The sequence below is a fragment of the Dufourea novaeangliae genome, unplaced genomic scaffold (assembly GCF_001272555.1).
Source record: "Dufourea novaeangliae isolate 0120121106 unplaced genomic scaffold, ASM127255v1 scaffold112, whole genome shotgun sequence".
Lineage (NCBI taxonomy): Eukaryota > Metazoa > Arthropoda > Insecta > Hymenoptera > Halictidae > Dufourea > Dufourea novaeangliae.
In genome coordinates, this window is record NW_015373993.1 from 1,700,193 (window position 1) to 1,723,850 (window position 23,658).

The 23,658-nt window shown below is 40.8% G+C and overlaps 1 protein-coding gene across 3 annotated transcripts; it reads left to right on the forward strand.

The window, feature by feature from the left end:
* Positions 1 to 3,875: 3,875 nt before the first annotated feature.
* On the forward strand, positions 3,876 to 23,379 carry LOC107187902. Of its 3 annotated transcripts, none has more exons than XM_015576100.1 (9): positions 3,876 to 4,195; positions 8,274 to 8,341; positions 9,045 to 9,082; positions 10,275 to 10,312; positions 19,878 to 20,006; positions 20,112 to 20,585; positions 20,742 to 20,949; positions 21,052 to 21,233; positions 23,323 to 23,379. In XM_015576100.1, the coding sequence occupies exons 1-9, from the start codon at positions 4,156 to 4,158 to the stop codon at positions 23,325 to 23,327; spliced, it is 1,182 nt and encodes a 393-aa protein (XP_015431586.1). In that variant the 5' UTR covers positions 3,876 to 4,155; the 3' UTR covers positions 23,328 to 23,379. The 3 variants fall into 3 exon arrangements, with proteins under 3 accessions (XP_015431586.1, XP_015431584.1, XP_015431585.1); XM_015576098.1 differs by lacking the exon at positions 23,323 to 23,379 and adding an exon at positions 21,407 to 22,079; XM_015576099.1 differs by lacking the exon at positions 23,323 to 23,379 and adding an exon at positions 21,422 to 22,079.
* The last annotated feature ends 279 nt before the right edge of the window (positions 23,380 to 23,658 follow it).

Genomic DNA, 23,658 nt, shown 5'->3' on the forward strand with positions numbered 1-23,658 from the left:
ATAATATATTGGGCAACTAATGTGATCAAGATTATGAGCGAATCACTGTTTTAATATTTATTTTTTTTTTAATGTTATCATATATTTTGTTTTATATTTTACATAGAAATATATCGGGAACATTACTTTTCTGTCATTGTCATTTAAATTAAATCTTCTGATGAGAGAACAAAATGAAATATTTAGAAAATTATATTCCATATTATATAAAGTTAGCAAATATGCTCACCAATTTATATCATGCATTGAATAATGTTTACTACAATTATAACTATACTAGCGTGCATAAGTTTCTTCTTTATACACATTATAAAACTTTCGTTATTAAGGTTTATTTTGTCTCTGTACATATACATAGATGTAAATAAGCAATAACATAATGATACCAGACAAAATTAGTTGCACACTAAATTATAGTATATCTTGAATTGAAATGAAAAAGTAAAAGATTTATAAAAGGAACATCGAAAATTACTGATTTATTCGAACTATAGCGTATCTTTAATCTAACATTGAAGGATAGACTTACGTAGTGTGACATTATGTTAACAGTTAAATGATGTGTAATTATTTTCTTTCAAAAACTGCGCAAAATCGGTGAATCGCTTTTCTGTTTTAGAAATAAGTACTTGCTTTTTTACAAAGACATACTTATACAAGTTGATGTAATTTACGATTGTTACAAGTGAATTATAGTTTCAATATTATCGTCGGTATGGAATTAATACAAAAATTTTATACTCGTAGTTAAAACTCTTAATCAATTTGTTGGGTATAAAATATTTACTGTACAAATTATTCTTAAAGACTCTTAAATCTAGGCGATATATAAAATATATTTTTGCAGTAGAAAATTGTGCACTAATTTAAAATCGTATTTACTAAAATGTGAGATCTATAGAAGTTTTATGTTCTGTTAAACTGATCGACAGAAAACTTAGTCCAATCTGGATCTTTTTTAGAACGACATTATTGATGAAGGTTTATCATTCATATTGTATAATGCATTATTTTTTAAATAACAGCGAACTGGCTTGTGAATGTAAACACCAGAATAGCAGGTATCAGTAAGAACTTCAAATGCTAATTCGGTCACTGCTCGTCACCTCACGTTTAATCTTCTTTGCAATATTGCAAGCCAAGTATCGAGTGTAAATACATGGCTAGTTGCGTTCTGTATAATATTCAAATGTTCATGATACCTATTCTTGTAAATACCAGATTGACTAAAGTATGTACAAGCGGCGAATTCTGCATAAGGAACGATGTTCAGTCTTTCAGAAGAATATCAGTGATATTTCATCGAACGTTTTAAGTATAAGAAACGGCAGAATTTGATCGAGTGAACGGATTTAGCTTCAATGAAACAGCTTTAAATAAACGAAGGAAATGAATTTAATGGTATTCCTTCTTCTTCAGCACAAAATCTTACGAACTACACGATAAAACTGCCTTTCTCTGCATTCGCAGTTTCTTAAGCAAAACTTCATATCATACAAAGTTTATTGCGTACCAATTTCAGAGTACAAAATAGTTTAAACCATACTTTGTTAGTACGCAATGCAAGACACGTCTAATTGTTATTAGTAGGCACGGGCGTTATTTAAAAGAGACATCGGGGAACAATGTGCGGTTAAGAGAGAAAGCAGTTGAATTACGCGTGAAATTGTGCGGAATACAATGGGAACTCTTTGCCTTAAAGTTAGATAAACTAAAATGCATTCAAGTTTGTACGCGACGCATCAAGGGCACGCGCAACAATTCTGAATACTGTTTCACGAGTAAACGGGTCGATTCAGCGAAACCACGCGTATTGTACTCGAATAGATGTTAAGGGTGTTTCTCTTCTCATTGTTCTATTCTCGGTGCTATTTACTCTCTAAGATAGCGCGCCATAGGGTGCGTATTTGCGAAGGGAAATTGTAAATAGAGAATCGAATGCAATTCAGTCGATACTGATTTTTTCATTTCTTTGTATCACGATCACGTGAATTGTTGAAACTTACACGGACGATTGTTTATTAGAGATTGAACGCTTCGTCTTCGAATCTTTAATGTTCATTACGCAATGTGGAATAAGTATTTATACAGCAGTAATATGTTCTTTGAAAGCAGCACCCAGAGAATATAGTTTATTGGAAAACACGTCTTCACGAATGTAGCAATTGAAACGTTGTACACAGTCTACGACCACAGATTAAACGAACTTATCAAACGAAGAGGCTTTTCAGACAGCTGTGCAAAGGCTACATTGAAATCTAAATTGGCACATTAATGAAACAATTAAGATCTCATTTAGCGGTCTGGATGGTAATTCCACTTGTTGCCTTTATCGTATTTTACAATAACGGTGAAAATATTCTACAGTACTCACGTCATAATTTTCTTCGTTGTTTTTCTTCATGTACGATGTTTAATGCGATCTCACGCATTCGCATTTATCAAGAAGAGTCAGTGTGTCTGTACAGTACTGTTCATTAAATTTGACATTGGTACGTTTTTCAAGATTTCCGCTCCATTCGGTGACTATGTATGTATGTAAATGCGTAAACCTGAACAGTAGAAGAAAAATTCAAAATACTAGACGCTCTCGATGAAATCGAATACTTAAGACTAAAAAAAATATATATATATAATAAATGCGTATTTCTAAGACTAAATACTGCGAGTAGACTGATTATAAATGTGAATCGATGTTTGTACCTTTTCGTCGTATTCAAGCGGAAGAAAAATAAGCATAAAATTCTATGAGAATAAATTGTATGTTTTGCAGGAGATCGTTTATTGTTTTAATAAACTGTTACTTCATGTGTATTCATTTCTGTTTGAAATATAAATAAGAATGTTTTACTGTATTATAATCGTTGTACAAACGAAGAAAAGATAAAATTCTGCTATACCAAGTGCCTTTCCAATTATTGCTCACCTACTTGTATTCGAATTCTTTCTTGCGCAGGGCATATGTAATAAGGACGAAATATATAATAGGAATTTATTCTCAATTTATACTGAAAATTGTTATCAAGGTAAAAAGGTCAAACCATAGATGGGAGATTGCAGTTTACTTTTGGCCCGAGATATATAGTCATCACGTGTGAAAAACATTGTTCCAACATATGTGATGTTTTTCCAATAGTGTCTGGTTGGCTGTTGAATTTACCCAGATCGATAGTACGTATCGATAATTACCCGTTATTGTATTTTTAATTAACACATGACTTTTTAAAATAAAAAATTTATACATAAAAGAAAAAGAGTACATAAAATTGGCTGAAACGCTACTAGTTAGGTCGTTTTTCTGTAGATGGCAGTACAAGTCGCAGCAACCACGATTCCATCACGTACAGAACATTAAAATATAAATTCAAATACTACCACACTTACGATTGAATAATTATATACTGTCTGTAATTTAACACACACATCAACGGTCAAAATACAGTATATACTATTGAATAATATGGCATAAGGAAAAGTCCTCGTTTCGTCTCGTAATTTTCGAATTATCGATCTGATGAGGGGCAGGGGGGAAGTATTTTAACTGTGAAGTATACAACCAAAAAATGTCACTCGCAGTATGTTTCGTCCTTGTAAGCGAGAGATTATAAAAATTCATAAGTAGTGAGCTTTACTGGAAAAAGAATAAAGAAAATGCAATCCCCTAGTCACGAATCAGAAGTTACAAACTTTTTCTAACCGAACTCGATACATTAAACAAGATACATACCAAGTTTCATGTAATTCTTCGAATACTTTCGTAAGCAGCGCTCAAAGTTTTTCGTGCGTTTTCGTGTTGCGCATGATCGTCGCACAGAGGGAGCAGGAGCCTAACCCGATTAACCAAACCCGTGGATCGCTACCAATCGCTACTTCCCGGAGGCAGACGTCTGCTCTCAGTCCTGAGTGGCAGTTTACTGTCTTTCTGCATCGAGATATCATCGCTGCTTAATCCATTCCCATGTCTCCGACGTATCTGATCCCGCGACACCACGAAATGTACGGTGAAGTGTACATGTAGTATTCGTTGCAACCGTAGACACCATTCACGTGCCAGACGAACACCTTATATACATCCATCCATCGACATCGACTCGAATCACCTCGTGGACTCGCTTGACCAAAAAAAAAAAGGGGCTCTAAAACCGTTCATTCAACATGGAGCAGAAGCGCCTTTACAAAGTGGTGCTCACCGGAGGTAGGCGATCCTTCTTTTAAAAAATTCATTCGTTGTCACGTCCTGCTTATACCATAAGTCCCGTCCGAAAATCTCTCGTCTTTCGTTCAAACAAATGGACGCTTCCATGCTGTTTGGTTTATCCGACACACTCGGGATCGAAGTGCGTTCCTCGAAAGAGGTAATGCATTTCCCGTCCGCGGGCACCACGTGTTCGGGTAACATTTTTATGACCTTCTTATTCGATCCGCTACGTTTCATTATCATGTTCGTTTTTCATGTTCTTAAACGCGCCGAAAAATGTCACATATTTTTTTCCCTTTATTTTTTCGTTCCATCGACACATGCTGCCTCGGAAGCTCATTGCTCGTGCGAAAATATCGATTGAACTCTTGTGCAACGTGGTGAAAATGTGCTTTTCATGTTTCACTGGGAATTTGAATAGTTTTCAAGTACATTTGATGGTAATTTTGAATACGAAAGCAACTAGGCCGTATGAATGATTGAGAGACAACGGTCATGCGAATGCTTCATGTTTATATGTATGTACAGTCAAGCGTGTTCAAGCGTTTCAAAAAAATATCTATAAATTGTTTTTACTTGTGTCGACTGTAAGGTACGGACAACAACACTAACACGAGAGCAATTCTAAATGTTATTTAGAATGAAATACAACCAGTTCGCCGCATTGACAATACAGCGTGTGTCTAAATTTAATTCGACAAAAACGCACGTCCTGAGTCGGTTTACGTGGCACCGTGACAGCATATACCGGATAAAAAATTTATTTACTTGTTACGTACCCGCTATTACGCGTTCCGACCATTAACACGAGCCCACGTTAAAGATAAGTTAAATAACAGATAGGAAAAGCAATCCATTTTTAGAGACACCGCGAGGCACGTTGTTCGTTCGAAGCGTTGCTATCCTCACAATTTGTTATTTCAAATATAACGAACAATTCCCAATGAGCACGATCGTTGACAGATACAGAACGCGTCATCTAGAGTCGATTACCGATCATTATCGTCAATTTACCTCTCAGAAGTAAAATTGGTTCGTTTCTTTTTTTTTTTTTTTAAATTCCTCAATTTTAGATTTTTCAATACATTTCTTTATATCCACTTCACGCTCTGTAATATTATATATTTAATAATTCACAACGTATCGCTTGCGGGTTTTATGTACGCATAATATATAAATAAATTACTGAAACAAGGTTCTGCTTCACTTTCAGTGTAATAAGAGAATGAATCAATTTACATAAGCATTTCAAGTTTGTTTATATGTATTCTTCGATTTAAATGTAAAGCTTAAAATTTAATCAATGTCTATAATACTATCCACCTTTTATGCTTTTTATTGTAACTGCCAACGCAGTTGATGAGTTTGGCGACCACAAGGCTCGATTATTAGCTGCTCTGTGAAAGAAAAAAATATCACTCTGACGAACAGTGTGATTCATTGCTCGATTTTGCTCGATCGCCTCGAGTCAAACTGATTCGCCGGTATATAAAACACGATTAACCTTTCCAATTGATCGACGCGGCACTCGGTTCGATGTGTTATATGTACACGGCCGACGCTCGTCCGTTTTCCATCGCGAACGTGTTATTTATCATTTGCTAGAATGTCTGATTCCCGTCGCGATAAAAGTAACATAAACAAAAAATGTATGGCGGTAGCAAGGTCGAGAAGATAGCTGTTTCGCGTTTAACGGCTACTAAATCTTGATCGATTGCAACGGAAAAATGCAATTGTCAATATCAGTCGCAGGACAGTATCACAGTTTCAACTTGTTCGAGGTTCAAACAGTTCTTAACAGTTGCTGCGCAGATAAACCTTATGAATATTTACGATGGAAAACAGTAAACTTTTCAATACATATCTCTACCACTTATCAAGTTGCAGTAGATCTATTAGAGTCATCCCCACTACTCTGGTTTATTCCACGGTTTAGTGTTCCACACAACGGTCCCGATCTACCTTCCTCCCCGTATTAACCCCTCGAACACTTCGAGCCGTACATGTCCAATAAATGGCGTTTCTATGAAATATAAACGTACGAGTACGGAATATTCGAAAGAATATAGCTCAGGCGAGCGATGGTAAAGGGTGTCTCAGCAAGAACTTGAATTTCGAATCGCGCGCCATTTTCGTCTGTCAAATGGTGAGTCAGTCATATTTGGCGGTTTTTTAGTTAACACATTGACATTTACGAAAATGACGCGTTACACATTGGAAGAACATTTGTTAATAATGAAAACCCATTACAAATATTACAAACGTTGTCGCAAACCAAGTCTCCAGGTCGTGTCATCTCTCGTCTTGGAGACCAAAACTGGCCGCCAAGAAGTTGCGATTTAACCTGTTTGGATTATTTCCTCTGGGGCTTTTTGAAAAGTAAGGTCTATGCAAACCACCCCTGAGACAATTCAAAGATTCAAAGAATAAATTGAACGATAAATTCGTAAAATCCACCGGTCCTTACTCCAAAACGTAACGAAATTGCGTCCAAAGAATATATACCTGCCACCAGGCCAACGGTGGCCATTTACATGACATTAAGTCATTAATAACTCTGAAGATATCAATAATAAAATGTAAAAAAAAAACAATTAAATTAATGAGTTTTTCAATTTATTTAAAATTCAAGTTCTTGCTGAGACACCCTTTAGAACGTGGGTGGTTAACACGTCCCTTATCACAATGAACGCGTTAAAAGACGGTAGACCTCCATTTTTGGAGTTACCTTACCACGGTGACTTCATTTTCAAGCCCCTGCTTTTTTTTCCTTTTTATCGATCTCAAGACAAAAAAAAATATATTCGACACTGTGTGTGTTCGTGTATTACACGACAGACCATGTCGTTTCGTACCGACGAGATCGGGTTCGTGTCCAGTTCGCAACAATTCAAACCAGTTACGAGTCAATGAGCGTGTACAGAGCTGGCCAGGCGACGCGAAGTGTATTAGTGCGTCTCGAACGCGTCTTGCCTTGGAAAACGCGTTTCCATCGGCGAGGAGCCGCTCGTTTCTTTCGTCTGGCGGCATTGTTCACGAGTGTGTTGGACGCTTGAAAAGAAGCGGGAACGGCCGAACGTGTTCAATGTTAACCGTTGGACACAAACGGCTTCTTACCGTGCGGTTGAAAATCGTCGAAGGGACATAACAGATCGGTACCGCAAATAGCTTGGGAACCGAGAAATCTAATTAGGCAATTTGTTAGAAATGCAATTGGAAGTCTTAGCCAACGCGGTGGCGAAGTCGGAGGGGTAGCTTGTATGACTTGAGGTTCTTGAATCTTTATCCACTCTTTTATAATCCGTTCGCTTATACAATAGCCAACTGTATCGGTTGACTGCCAAGTCCAGTGTTTGTACGTCTTACACGATGCGTGTGTATACGATCGTAAAATTTTCTGTAATATCGTTGTATGTAAATTATTATCTTAAACGTTTTCTTCGTCGAGGAATACCGATGTTACAGTATTAATAACATTGAAAATCGTCCAAATACCGGCCTGTATATCTGATGTGAATGGATTCAATTGTAAAATTACCCATCGATGCTCCATTCCTACGGTAGCATTGTCGAATCGAAGAACTGCTAATCTAGGGGTGACTTTCACGGACCAGTCAACGCGTTAGAAGGCTTCGTTGAATCTACGACGAAGTCCGTGAAGTAGAGACAGAAGGTATTAAAAATGAATCGAAGCGTGTCGATAGAGAATCGACCATCGCGGGTGGAGGTTTCCTACGATGGAAAAACTGTTTCGTCAATTCTATTTACGCTATGGCCGGAGTTCAATAGCCACGTGGGTATCGCGAAAGTCAAGGTCAGCGACGTCGTAACCTTCCCCGTCCTGCTTTCGTACGGCAAGGATAATGCGTAGCCACGACTGGCGAAATCGCCTTTTTAATTCACCTTCGGTGTCGTTTGGTTCCCTCGAAATAGAACGAAAAAGATTGCGCGTGTGTGTGTGATTTCCTTCGTTTCACTTGGGTACACGCGTGTACCGTTTACGATAAAGAGAAAAATCACCGGCGGAGGACAAAAACGGACCGATGACTAAACCGTTTATATTTTTGTGTTTCAGGACCTTGCGGCGGCAAAACGACTGGGCAGACACGGCTGTGCACGTTCTTCGAGAACATGGGATGGAAGGTAGGCACGCTCCATTCCTTGCACTCCGTTTCCGCAATTGAAAACAAACGACAAGTAAATGAAACGAAAAGATAAACGATGAAAAGAGACTCGCCACCGCGGAAGATAAATGGTCCCGTGTGTTTTCCCCGAGGACCGCGCGGATCGACAAACAAAACCCGTCTCTTCGACGGGAACGATTCAAACTCGAGAACGCCACCCCCAAAGAATTCGAAAAGATATCCCTGATCGATTAGAAGATCCGTCGGGTAATCGATCAGGATGTGTTCCGGTATCTCTCGATCAGCCCCTTCCGGTGCGTCCTTGCGGACCACTTCGAAGCAAAAGTAGAATCTCTGTTGCTTTTTCCAACGCGCCAACATTCCCCGATACAACACTCGATTACCTAAACGCACCGGTAACGAACAAAAATAATGCACACAGTTTACCTGGTCGCCACTCCCCGGGCGCTTAATATTCAATCTTTTGCACATGTATATCGGGGGATCGCGTATGTAAAAGTGGGAACGTGTGTGCCGAACCCAGCGAGTCTGTCCGTGAAATCTAAAATAAGAGCCCACACGAAAACGAAAGAGAGAGATAATAAAAAAAAAAAAAAAAAAAAAAAAAAAAAAAAAAAAGAGAGAATTTTGAGAAACTGGTTTTGGGGTTTATCACCCTTCCGTTGTGGATTCGATAGAGCGCTGGTTGTCTTCTTTTTCAGGTGTTCCGTGTTCCCGAGACAGCGACCGTGCTGCTCAGGTATGCAATCACACACGATCACAAATTTACCGAGAGAGAGACTGAGAAAAGAAAGAGAACAGGAGAGATATAGGAAGGAACCCACCCGGCCAATTCGGGGGGAGGGGGTGGGAGAGGCTCTGTAGCGATTCGAATTTCCCGCGCACGCGCACGCGCGCGGATCGTTTGAACGTGCCCGGACGCGGAAAACCGCTGGAACCTTTCCCTCGATCTTCGCGGAACATTTGATGGAGAAATTAATGGGGAACGGGATGATGGTTTTTTGTCGTCGTGCACGTGTTTCGATCGCCCTCGCCGTATATAACTCGTGTATACGGTTCAAAGCTTCCCCCGCCCTCGAGTTTCTTCCAATACCTCTCGGTGTCGTGTCGCAAAGAAAGAAAGAAAAAAAAAATGTCCACTCGATCGGGACACAAAGAGTCCTTTTGTTTTTTTGTTTTTTTGTTTTTTTTTTTCACTAATAGACGACGTTCGTCTTCTTTATCGTGCAGTATGGCACGACTTGTACGTGTGTAGCGATCAGAGAAATCGCGGAATTGTATGCAAACAAAGAGCGTCGGTATGCGACAGCGCAAACGCGCGTGTTCTTTTGTCATCTGAGATCGCGAATCGAGAAACAATTCATCACACGGAATGTAATACACCGTTGTCGCGACCTCTGCTCGTGACAAACGACGACCACTCAACGCCGACAGTTGACAATCACAATAAACATTTAAATACACGGGCATTGTGTATTATACGCGGTTACTTGGAAACGGACATTCGACGAACGGTGTTCAATTCTCGTTTGCACGCATCTTGAACGCGTACATATACCGACGCTGGCATGTCGATTAAACGAAGCTTAACGAAGGATCGAAAAAACGTTAAAAAGTAATGGAAAAAACAAACAACCCCCATCTGTGTTCTTTAACTGTAAATTCTGCCAAAACTATCACTTTCCACGTCGAAACTGAGGAATCGTACCCCTACGAGAGTGTACGATAATCCTCGTCCCTAGATTTAGTAAGTCACTCTCTATCTCTCGCGAAACGTTAGAAAAAAAAAAAAAAAAACAGCGGTACCACGGTTAACGCTCTCCGTTCTTTAGTTGACTGCAACGCCCCCTCCCCCCTGAAATTTTTCATCTCTATCGCGACATTTTGTTTATACCAAATGTTTCATCCCACGTCTGCTTTTTCCATTTCAGCGGCGGCATAAAGTTTTCAGACCTGAACGCTGAAGAGGGTAAGTCCACTTTCAACTTCTCATTTCTGCGCACAGCCTAGGCTTAGTTTTCGCCTAGTTTACGTCTTCTACCCCTTTATACGTCTGCGTTCCAGAGGCCATAATTTTGATTGATTGTACATATAAGAAAAATCATGGTCATAAATCAACATTGGATTAAGTAGTTTTATATATATATATATACAGTCTCGAGTAGTTTTTATCGCAGAGAACGTAGCCTACGCTAGGATTAAGACTCCAGATACCACGGCTGGTATCTCTCCGCGAACAACCGACTCAAGATTCGATAACCTGCGATGCATATCGGTGCGTAATTACGTGCAAAGGACGCCCCCTTATCGCGTGATTACACCACCGGATATACGCACGAATTTTCGCGAAAGACACGACCCCCAGAGTGTCACGGCGCTGCGGGTGTGTATCGATCGACGGGCTCGTCCGCAAGAGCTGCTGCTCCCATGTGGCCCTCTCGTTTTATCCCCTTGGCCCGTTCGCACACAAGTACACAGTAGTGATCCGTTGCGCGTATGCGTCGACCGTCATGATAATATCGACGAAACTTTCCATTAGCCCCCGTGACGGGGGAGGAGATTCGCCAAATCGCACCCCTATGTTCACCTCTCGATCCACCTCGTAAACCTCCGAGGTGTCCCTATCGTTCGAATTTCGCGTTATCCCGACGATCGAAAACAGGAGTATTCCCCAACATGCGCTCCCGAAAAACGACATTGATATCACTCGAAACGAACATGGTCGTTCGACGATGGAGGAACGACGGTTTGATTAATTTACAAGAATAGAACCGATAAACTCGAATCTTCGATCTCTGATTCGCGTTTCGTCGCCGAGACAGGATTTTCGATACCGAGAAATCGTACGTCGAGTGACGATATCCTCTTTATCAATCGATTTAGGGGATTTTAATTAAAATCTCGTGAATAAAGCCCGGGATTACCGTGTTGACGCGCAAATTACGCAAGCTTGTGGACACGTTGCGTCAGTCCTGTTTTCCGGTCGCTGCCACCATCACCCTTGTATGTAAATGTGTCTGACTCTCCGGGAGAAAAGGCTCGAGGAGGAAATCTGGAAAGAAGAAAAAGATCCCCGATAGCTTTTACACTGTAGAACACACGCGACAAACGTGGTTTAATTATATCCGGTCGAAAGGAGACGTAAAAAGAAAAGCATCGTCGGGACACTTGGGTCGCGTTATTAAATCGCGTCGTAGGGATGTATACACGAACGTTGCGCTTGCGGGTGGGCCAGAGTAGAAGAATGGGCAACGTATAACGTCCGTTGATTGCGTAAAATCGAAAGCCCGCACAGGCGGCTCGTTGCCAAGATTCTTGGATCGCGACGACCGAGATCGTCGCGAGACACAGACTCCTCGCGGGTGTTTTGGAGTGACGGGGGAAGGTTGGATGACCACGCTGCGCGATGATCCATCGCTGGGGAACTCCATTTTTGGGTACCTCGAGAGGGGTACAAAGACATGAGATTTTTCTTTTTTAAATTTCGTACGTCAGACGACAAGAAAAGACTGCCTACCGCTTAAAATAACTTAGCGATTGTTCGCGAAGAATTACACCATCGGTAGGTCGTTTACGGTTCATTGTCGGGTTTTACATATCGCGAACAGGCTCTATCTTCGACGGAGAACGGAAATATTTCAGTCGGGGTACACCTTCACGTTCGTTTCAAGGTCATCGTATCGGTAGCCCCTATAATTGTTCGTCTATAATTGAACCAGAGTTTGATCCTTGCCCGTATCGTTTTTCTATAGGTCATGGGGACAGAACCCTTTTATCCGGATCGATTATTCGATCGTACCGTGGAGACACGGAAGGAAGGATCCGTCGGTCCTCGAGCTAACGTTCCAAACATAGTTCACGGGGGTGTAGTTCTTTAATTATCCTCTGTCACGTAATCCGCCCCAGTCGTATTATGACGGTTATTATAGTTTCACGATTCGTTGTAACGGCGAATAATAATTTGTAGGTTCACCAGGAAACCGTACCACTGGGAACTTCAGATCCCGCAAATTCACCTACACTCATCGAACCAACTATTCGTTTCGTCCAACTTCCGAACGGGGAATACATTGAATTCTCGATCAGTGTTCGAAGGTTCCTCGTCACCGACAAGAAAAGATCCTTTGCAACAAATGATATTTGTTTCAGCCCCGTATGACCGTTAGTTTATTTAATACTCAGTGCCGGAGGAGCCTTCGAACACTCATCGAGAATTTACTGTAGATCTAACACCATTCGCCGTTCATGCTGAGTCTTTCGGATAGGTTCTATAATTACTCCTATGTTTATCCACCGCAGGTTCGTGGTTAAAATATTCGCGAAACGAAAATATGGCCGTCCGTCGACGGGGAAATCATCGATCTGTTTCTCAGGACTTCGAGGAAAATTTTCTACGCGCCCGTTCGAATCCCCGCGATAATAATATCGCGTCATGGAGGTTATGTAACGCGAAAATAGGGATCGGAATTTCGGTCGGTAGAGATACGCTCCACTCGAAGCGATTGATAATCTCGATGGGGGTATCCGTTCAAAGAACGGAGACACGCTTGTGTTTGCGTGTGTATGTATTTATTGCGAGACGTGCCGTTTCGAGCGTATTTACACGCAAACGACCGCGATTTCCTGCCAAACCTAAATAGTTTCATCGTTCCTAGCGGTTTCGTCATTTCTCGGGAAATCCGCGCGAGACGCGGTTCCTCTCACCCTCCGAGAACCGAATACGAACCACCAGTTGCGGACCGTTCCCGAATGAGAACGTAAAAAGTAGAACACACTTGGTGTTCAGTGTTTTATTTCATTTTACAAACGTGCACTTGCGTGCTTCATTGTTTTGAAACTACGACGAGTATACTCGACAAAAGCAGAGTAAATTGCCTTCGCTGTAGAATTTAAACGAATCCTAATCAAACGACAAAATTATTATTGCGACTTGAGCGCCATTTACTGTAAAAAAAAGTCATTGCCTTTGTGATTGCATATTTCTTTTTTTGTTTCAAAATATTCTAAAATATGTTAAAATTACGAATATATTTTTTGTTTTACCTAACTTGTACTGTAAATGGCGAATGGAATTATTTTAAATTTTCTTATAAATGCCATCATTTTGCAGCAAGTATACTCGACCAGAGTTGAGCAGAATTTTATTCGAATAATACACAGTGAAAAGCAGCGGTTTCTAAGGATATCGTTCTGAGCTTTAAACAGTTAATGAGATTAAATAATTGTCAAAAGTCCATTCATATAGAAGTATTATTTCATTACAAAAATTGAAATTTCCACGTTTAAACAATTAAAAATGACGAAATACCTTTTTTTTATCCATCTCTGTAACTCGACAAACATCGTATGGGTTAAATTGTATTCCGTGTGTCTCGCGCAAAAATGTATTTGGTCTCACGAGCGCATTGGTTCCAACCGTGTCGTCGTCGCGGTTACGTAAAGATATATGTTGGTCAAGACTTTAATCCCGTGGCCTTGAAACGCTGATACAAATCAGGCTTCCTGCCACACCAGATCTCCTCCTCGTTTTGGCTTCTCCGTCAGACACGATCGACAGGAGGGGGTGGTGGGGGGAGCATATCGATATATGGACGTGAATTATTTCGTATTGGGACGCTAACGAGGTATGTGTGTTGCACCTGTCTTCTTCTTCGCGAGTCCAAGAGGCTTCGGTGGGATTGATCGCAGCGAAGACGACAAGCCGTATAATTGGCCGTTGCGTCGCGCGACGTTAATTTGTTAATGTAGGTCGTCCGTAACGATGGATCATCGCCTAATAAGTTCGTTATACCGGGCATCGGTTATTAATAAGTCATACCGTTCGCGTTCCCCTTAATTGTTGCTCTATCGTCGTCGTTCGACCCGCTATATGTATACGCGCTTGAACATTTTGGCCCGGCGCCAATTTCATTTTCATTGTGCCCCCCACACTGTCGCAGCCCGTGAAATCGTCTTGGATTCCACGATTTTGCGAAACGGCCACGCGCTTTCCGCGAAATGATTTATCGCCGACCTGTGATTTACTCGCTGGGAACACGATAAACAGTCTGTTATTACGTACGAACGCGAGGGAACATTGTGTTTCGCGTGCACCGCGGAACGAAACACATCGGAACGTCTAGGTTGCATGAAAATTAGGAAATTCGTTCGATAATTCAAGGCTGACTCGATGAAAATAAATGGTCATCGTTCCATGGGAAATAAAAATCCACTCCCTCCCCCATGATTTTTTTCCCATTAATGTTATCCCCGAAACGTCAGATTCCGGAACGTGGATGAAACGTTCGTTTCCCGCGGAAAATGAAATTATGTTTCGAAGGCCTGTTACAATGGCCCTCCTCGAAGTTCGACGTTGCTTAGGGTTATACAGTTTACCTGGATAAAGTTCCGATAGAATCGAACGAACGACGTTGAAACGATTTTCCTTGGTGGTAACTTGATCGTCGATCGAATATGTGCGATTTTTCTCTTTCTATCTATTCTTTTTCGCCGTGCTCCGTTTGTGTTAGCCTCGAAATTCCGTGCTTGCCGTTCCACTCGGCGAATTCCTTCCGACTTCCGGCATCGGAGAAGCGTGGATACGCAATCGGCCATGCAAATGGGAGCAGAACGGAACGAAAAAATAATACGGTTCGCCTTTATGAAATATTGATAGGCGATCGTGGTCACGACGCAGAACGTTGTCGCGTATCCATTCCTCTCCACGTGTTGCTTTTCACGCGGGTTCAACGTCGCGGGCACGCTCGATCCTTTCAAGGACAATGGCTGCGCCTAAGATTAATGGGAACCGGTCTTAATTATCCAGCCTTCCGGTTACGGCAAGACACCACGGGTTTCAATAATAAACGGGGTTAGGTCGAATCAATTTGCACGGATTAGCGAAACCGACGGCGTCATCTCTCGCGATGCATATGTCTGTATATTCCATTTACTTACGCAGATTTCTTTCCCGCATAAAAACTCGTTGCAGGCGCGTCACGTGGACGAACGTCGATATCTCGCTTATCCCATTCCGACCTGAATTATTCCTTTCAAACGAAAAAAAGAAAAAGAATATGTTCCTGCATATATGTATTTCTTGGATATCAGAAAAACAGAAAAGAATTATAAACAAACACGAATATTGATTATAACAGCTCGTAAATATTATTTTTGAGAAGGTATCAATAAGTTATAAATGTTAAGTAAGTTAACGGTTCCAAATGGCACCGTAAATCTTGGATTCGTTCTCCTAGTCGTAGAACGTCTTCGAGAGGAAAATGATTTCTCGCGATCTGCCAGCGAATTTCATACAGCCAGCGGGTGAATGCGTCGGAGGAAGAACCGTGCCCGGTTAAAATTTCACACGCCTCGTACGAAACAGGAGCTCTGTTCCTTTGGTCATTGAAAAACTATCGTGTCCCCGCGTGCATATCCCCCTCGTTTCCACCGTCGCCGAGCACAGAGACGTAAACGCCCAGTTTCGTTTTTCACGGGATCTTGAGACCACATGTGTCGACGCGACGACTGTTCTGCATTCGTCGACGGTTTCGCATAAACCACGATTCCCTGGTTTTACTAACTCCTCGAGCGTCTGTAAAACGAAAACACTTTACAAACGAATAGGGATCGCTCTGATCCTGACCTGGAGAGTCGACGAGAAAAAAGAACGAGATCTCATTGGCCCAACCCCCTTTCCTCCCCTTCTTTCATATCCAAGCTGATCTAGGAATCGTCGTTTCGACTTGCAAAGCCCTGTACCATTTTTACAGTGGTAAATCTATACCCAATTCCGCTCGTAAAACGTTCAAACAAATCAGAAGATCGTATCCGTGGACATTCCGTTTCTACATCTTCGGGGTTGATTCTCCCAAACAGGGAGGAGAAACGCACGAACGCAGGGTATATAAAAAATCAACCAGGCTGCGACTGGAATATCCGGATGGGGTAAAGAAAAATATAATTGCAAAGGGAATCGATAAAGTTTTGCAGCGTCGGAGACGGGACCACTGCCTCGCGTGTGTTTGCAGTCCTCCCTGCTGAAGGTTGCAAAACAGGGAATAACGAGAGGCACGACTGTGCCAAGCCAATTTCTAAACGACGAACGAAATACCGCTGATACAACGGTACCGCGGGTTCGCTATGTATGACAAACGATGCAATTACTCCACGCGAACATTTTAAAAAATCGGTACCACCTAGAGGGTGGTAAGGGGGGAGGAAGATCCTGCCTAGCTTACCGGGCTTGGAAGTGTCTTCAAGGTCGGTTGGTTCTAGCAAAGGGATCCGGGTCGCGTCCTTCGTTCACGAAGTCCTCGCGGCGACGTTACAGGAACGTGTCGGACAAAGGCGAGGCGAGGTGGCCGGATATCTTGGAGGTTGACTCCGGTGAGGGTGAGTTCTAGCCCCCTGTACTGTACGAAGGCGATAAGGTACGACGTGGACCCTCCTGTATTATATTCGCGACAGGACTCGTGAATCACGAGCGAAAATTACACGCTTCAGGAACGAAGAACCATTCTCCAATCTGGGGTCATCTTTCTGCCCATGGATCACCTCGCTTCACTACGATCTTTATTTTCTGTTCTTCTAATAGTTCTGTTTGGTGAAGTTGTACGGATGATCTGGCACACGGATGTACACTGCCGGCCATGAGTATTGGGACAGTTGGAATTTACTTTATGAATTTATTTTTATGACGAAAATGTTATGTCTCGTACAAATGATACACCTTGGGCTACTTTTATTAGTTTATACCGTCAAAGTTCGTCGAGCTTTATTATCCACTAAACAATATTTAATTTCAGACTTTTAGAAATTTCGTAATGCTTTGTAATATTTACTGCATATTAGATAAGTGTCCTAGTACTTATGGCCGGTCATGAGTATTAGGACAGTTGGAATTTATTTTATGAATTTATTTTTATGACGAAAATGTGATGTCTCGTAAAAATGATATACCTTAGGCTACTTTTATTAGTTTATACCGTCATACGCGTTGTTCGTGAGCTTTATTATTAAACAATATTTAATTTCAGACTTTCCGAAATTTCGTAATGCTTTGTAATATTTACTGCATATTAGACAAGTGTCCTAGTACTTATGACCGGCAGTGAACATTTTCTCGTGCCACAGAGGCCGTAGTTTCCGCTCGTCGTTTCGACACGTCGTCGAAGATTAAAAGAGGGGAGGTCCCATCGTCCGGTTTCGCGCTTTGCTAGAAGCGATTCGGCTCGGTTCCTGCCCGCTAGACAACCCGCCTATTGTTGTTGTTGTTCAGCCAATCGAGGCGTGTCATCATCTCGCTGCACACTTGGTAAATTAGGCACCAGCGCATTTTTTTTTTTTCTTTCTATGCCGTTCTCCCTGAACACTCAATCGATTGTCTAGCCCCCGTGCGCACCTTTGTGTCGGCGGTGAATCGCGGGCGCGTAAGCACCGAGAATTAATAGCCGTTTTCGATAGAATTATAACTCCCGGTATCTTGGCGGACAGCCAATGTATGTACGTTCCTCGATAAATTGTCACCGAGACGTAAACAACGATCAAACAGGCGTTTAAAGGATGATGTCCAAAGGATCAAAGGCCAAGAAGCCAAAAAAAAAAAAAAAAAAAAAAAAAAAAAAGATCGCGATCTATACCGAATTCCAAAGTGTGAACTCGAGACTTTCGTTCGTTATCTCACCCTCGATTCTCCTTACTCTTACGTCCACGAGTGCTCCAAAAGCGCGGGAAACCTTCAACCGCCTCGATGTATGCACTCATCAGAGTTGGGCACAATTTTATTCGTGAAAAACAGCAGTATCTGGGATCGTTATCCTGACCTTTGAACAGTTAATGAAATGAAATAATTGTTTGCCAAGTGTTTACTCGTTCGAGAAATATTATGTTATTGTAAAAATTGAAATTTTCACTTAGAAAAACTTCGTTATTCCAAATTTTTTATTTATATAACGAATTTGCCCATCTCTGGTACTCATGTATGCGTATTTGTCCTCGCTAGACGTCTGACTCCGTTGAACGTATCCAATAAACAGTTTCGCACAGGTTATTTGACGTTCGTTTCCGTTCAACTGTGAAACCCGCGATGATGTTAAATTATATCGATGTTACGTGACGATCGTCACGGCCAGTCGCGAGAGAACGGAATCACAGAAACCGTCGTCGGACTGTTAGAGGATCCGGTGGTGTCCTAGGGTTCGATGACAGAAATGAAAAACGACAGTCGATGGTGAAAAGATTATTGGACCTCGGTCGGTCGCCCGATTAATTGGATTTTTTCCCCGATTCGATAAAGCAGGAACACGTACCCCCGACACAACAAACGGAGACGTCAGCTCAGTCTGAAACGATACGTGTCCGTATCTCCCACGGACATCGTGTGCAAGCGTTGTACGACAATCAGAGTTGGGATCACTGTTGGGACTCGCAAACACACGCCACCTGGTAATTCAATCATATTTTGATCCTCGAAACTGCTGACCACCTAGGCTGGCAATCTTGAGCGATGGTTTAATTGGCTGGAATCTGAACTTTTCGTTAATTCCTTTCGAGTAAAATTCTCCGTGGAAACCAGAGATTATTCTACACGAGTGTTCCGTTGCGAGAATAGCCTCGACGTTGAATCTCCGAAAGAACCGACAGAAGCTTAAAATTTACAAGTAGCACACGGAAAAGACTCTCTGAAGCATCTCATTCCGACAGATCCCCGGTAATTACATCGATCCCACGGTAGTCCAGTGATTGCACTAGGCGCACACTTGGACTACTCGTGATAACGATCCTCTCGAGAGCCGAGATTGTACGCCTATCATCTTACCGACTTCAAGGGGACCGATAAGACGTGATTCATTGTTCGTATCCGGTAGAGCGGGGATATGTGAAACCACAGACGAGATATAAAAATAGACATAACATTAAATGTAATTTTCTGTCCCATGCTTCGGGGGTGTCGGAAGCCCCCGTACCATTTCAGTATTCCATTCCTTGCTAGTGAAATCGGAACGATAATGTGTTTGTGCGAACGTAATTCCTGAAATCGGAAACTTTTATCTAGAGGTGCATCGGAACCAGCATGATTTTTGTGGAACACAAAGTCCCATAAGATGTTAAGTCTATTCTTATATCTCGTCTGTGACGAAACGTTAAATTTATGTTAACGTGTGTTCTCTTCGTCGAACGCGCGACAGTTGTTAAGATAATTTGGACAATGCGACGATAAACGTATTCTCTGTCAGCCTCCACCTGATATCTGTCCGTAGTCGCGTGTCACGATTATACTCGTTCGTTAGGAACAATAGGCAACAATTCTCGCTTATCGGCACGTGGCGTAAAGTAACAAGAAACGGACTAATTAAATTCATGCCAAACCGTTGTTACGTAACGAATCGCAAGCTCAAGAAAAGACGTAGTTATTAGATTGCCCGTAGTCTTCTCGCATCTAGAAGAATTCGTAACGTAGACCACTTTGGATGTAGCGATAAACCGTCGTCCTGCCCTGTTGCACGCGAATACACAATAAGAAAAATGACCTCTTGTTGTTCGTTCTGCTTCAGCGTTCAAGTTCCAAGAGAATCTGCTGCGCACCATGATACAGATAGAGAACACGTTCTTCCAGCTGGGCGAGAGTTGTTCACGAAATTGTCTGATAATCTGCGATCGCGGCGCTATGGATGCCTCGGCATGTAAGCGGGGAGATCATTTATTCGTATATTTGTGGTGGTGTTCGTCGTCCACGTTCAAGACGATATTGTCCGTCGTTAACTTTACCGTTTTCCCGTGTTTCACAGTTATATCGAAGGACAAATGGGAACTGATGATGGCCTCGAACGGATGGAACAACGTCGAGCTCCGTGACAACCGTTACAATCAGATCATCCACATGGTTTCGGCGGCGAACGGCGCCGAGGACTTTTACTCGACCGAGGAACACGCTTGCAGATCGGAAGGTGTCGAACTGGCCAGGGAGCTCGACTACAAGGCCGCCGCCGCATGGGTCGGGCATCCGTATTTCGACGTGATCGACAACTCGCAGGATTTCGAAACGAAGATCTGTCGCATGATCGAGTGCGTATGTCAGAAGCTGGGCATCGACACCGGGGACAGGTTGCGCGCTAGCAGCAGAAAGGTAAAGTTCCTTGTCAACGGTCCTTTACGAGCGGACAGCCAGTTCCCGCCGTTCCAGGACTTCGATGTCGTCCATAACTACCTCCAGAGCAATAATCCGAAGATGCAAGCCCGTCTCCGTAAACGTGGTCAAAAAGGTCTGTATAAACGGAAACGTGGATTCATCTTAAAAGTCTTAATCCACAATGAAGTTGTAAAAGTACAATTGTATAGTGTTACAATTTATAAGTAGGATACCATAAGACGCAAGTTATTTATAAATATTAAAAGTATATGTTGTATATCCGTTACAGGTCACTGGTCCTACATTCATACTATCAGGCGTCCAAAAATGTGTGGTCAAGTGATCGAGGTGAAGACACAATTGACTCACAGAGATTATTTGAACATGCTTGCTCAACGCGACGACTCGCATTTTACTATCTTCAAACGTCGGCGTTGCTTTCTCATCAATAATCAGTATTTTCAGTTAGATATATACAGAGAACCAGCACACCCGAGGTAAGAGAGAGCGCTTCGGAGCTTTATGTGTACTATATATGTATATGGAATAAAGTAATCTTTCATAGAACAAAAGGCTAATAATATATAATGTGACTGTAGATGCCGAGGTTTAATGTTGCTCGAAACGTACACAGCGTTAACGGGAGAGGAACTTAAAAATATCTTACCACAGTTTCTAACAATTGAAAAAGAAGTCACTGGAAATCCAGATTACAGCATGTTCAATCTCAGTCTTAGAGAAGAATGGAACACCACTAATAAATACTGCCACAATTTACACGGTACGTGTTATTTATTACATAATCGTTACTTTTATCATTGAATAATACAGAGGTGTAACTCGTGTTCACCACACTTTAATGATAGTAAGTAGTGGTGTATAAGTTAATCATTACATAAATTTTCTTTAGTATAGGCGATGTTTCATTTGATCAGTCTGTTTTAAATTGCACAGATTACGCTCTTGCAGGCTTGACGGAATCTGGATCAGCAGAAAGTAAAATAGTCGGTTCGTCGGGAGCGAAAGATAACGCATCAGTTAAGAAACAAATAAACAGGGTTGATTCTAGAGTCAATGGTGTAGAGGTCGGTGTAAATGGTGTAGATAAAATTGTTAATGGTGTGCAAAATGGTGTCCACGGTGTTGCGAACGGAAACGCGAAATTCGTCGAACGAAATAGCATAAAAAGCAATAGTCAAGAAGATCAGAAACGTATTGCACGCGATAATACTGCTAAAAAGCTGAACGATAGCTTGTAAGAGATCATCGCGGTAAAAGAGGGTATCGATGAAAATGGATCTGAGAATGAAACACGTAAACAAAACGGTAAAAGTAAAGCAACGAGAAAATGAGATAAATTAATTTAAATAATTCCAATGAGAACGAGAAAGACAAAGTATTTTATTGGCACTGGCAGTTAACTAGATTGAAAAATTCCTATGCAATACGAAAGTGACAAATTTATTGACCACAACACACCAATTTTCTAACTGGAACTCGCGTGTCACATACGAGTACTACGCTACATGCGAAATGTACTTAATACAATCCAATTGTAACTTATTTTTTACCGATCTGTTTTAACATGCGATATCGATTTAATATACCAAGTATTTTTACATCTAAATCACCTCATTTCACTTTCCATCTCTTTACTTGTGTATTCTTTTCTATTAGAGTATTGTGGTAACTCTTTATTTAAGAAAATTTACTTATAAATAATTGTGATACAAGATACACGTAGCGTGTAGTATATAAACAACGTATTCGAGGTATACAATTATCCGAGAACATACGATCAGTGTGAAGTATACTTTTCCTTAGAAACGTTTAACATTGTCTGGATAGAAAATTAATGTTCTATACTAACGTAAACGAGTTTTAACGATTTATTTTATAAATTGTAACATAGAAAGCGGAAAAAAACATTCGTACCCGCAGTAGATCCGTCTACAATTCGTAAAATGCAAAGATGAATCTACTATTTCACTTATCTTTTAACCCTTTCCGACCGTAGGATTCCATTTGGAATCATTAACTTACTTAGCATTTATAATTATATTATGAGCCTGAAAATTAGTTTTTTTGAAGAAGAGAATATTCGTTTTTGTCTATGAACAATTTTTTAATTATTTCTAATTTTCTTGCTTTTTTGGCATCCAAATATACAAAAAAATATTTTTGTTTCTTTTGAAAGGATAAATTTAGGTCGGAAAGCGTTAATATATAACAGTGAGGTAACTTACAAAAGTATGGTTCAACGATTGTACTGTTCTGCAGTATTGTCAGGGGTATGTATTATAGTCAGGACAAGGTAGTTGTCAAATGTACTAGTACTTAACAGGTATATTTCCATTAAGACTTCATTAAGTTTATATGGGACAACATTTTAATGGCAATACTTTTGGTGCAAGCAATATTAACTGTTGAGTTGAAGTATTTTACAAAGAAAATTACTTTAAAGTAAAGGAATTAGTAAACACTTAATTTAATTTACCAATTAAAATTTTATTCGTCATTGATCATAACTTAATGAACTTAAACTGTGATGATTATATATATGCTTATTTTACATAGACACATTTATCGCAAATTTTGCCATTGTTTAGAGACGAAGTGCCTGTGAAATGTTCAGTCGCGAAAATGAAAAGAATGATATATAAATATATATTTTCAATGAGAGATGCAATAATCAGTTATTGATGCACTTATACCACATATAATTGATCTGAACTCGTACTGTACCCATGATTATCTAATAAAATGTCATGTGCCTATCAGGATTTGTCAATTTTTTATATCCACAACTACACTTTACTTAATGCATAAATAACAACTTAAATAACTTCTCGCTGTAATTTTGTTTTCAGATTAAGGCTTACGTACATTTTCATGTGGTACAACTAGGAGAAGAATATAAACGAATAACTTGTTGGTCACTGCAGATTTATTGCCATTTTTCAAAACATTTTCTGCTATAATCTTACAAGTGTACAAAATAAAAAAAAAATTTAGAGGTACATATAAATTTTCTTGAATGCGTAAACACTCTTTAGTATTATGTCAATCTTATTAGCAAATTTGTTTATCTACAAGTATTAAGTCCGAAGAGTTCAAACAGTACTTTATTCTGGTAAGACAAGCTTTCTCTACTAAAAATACTTAAGTAGGTAAAGTGCATATAAAGGAAGAAATATGATATCTCT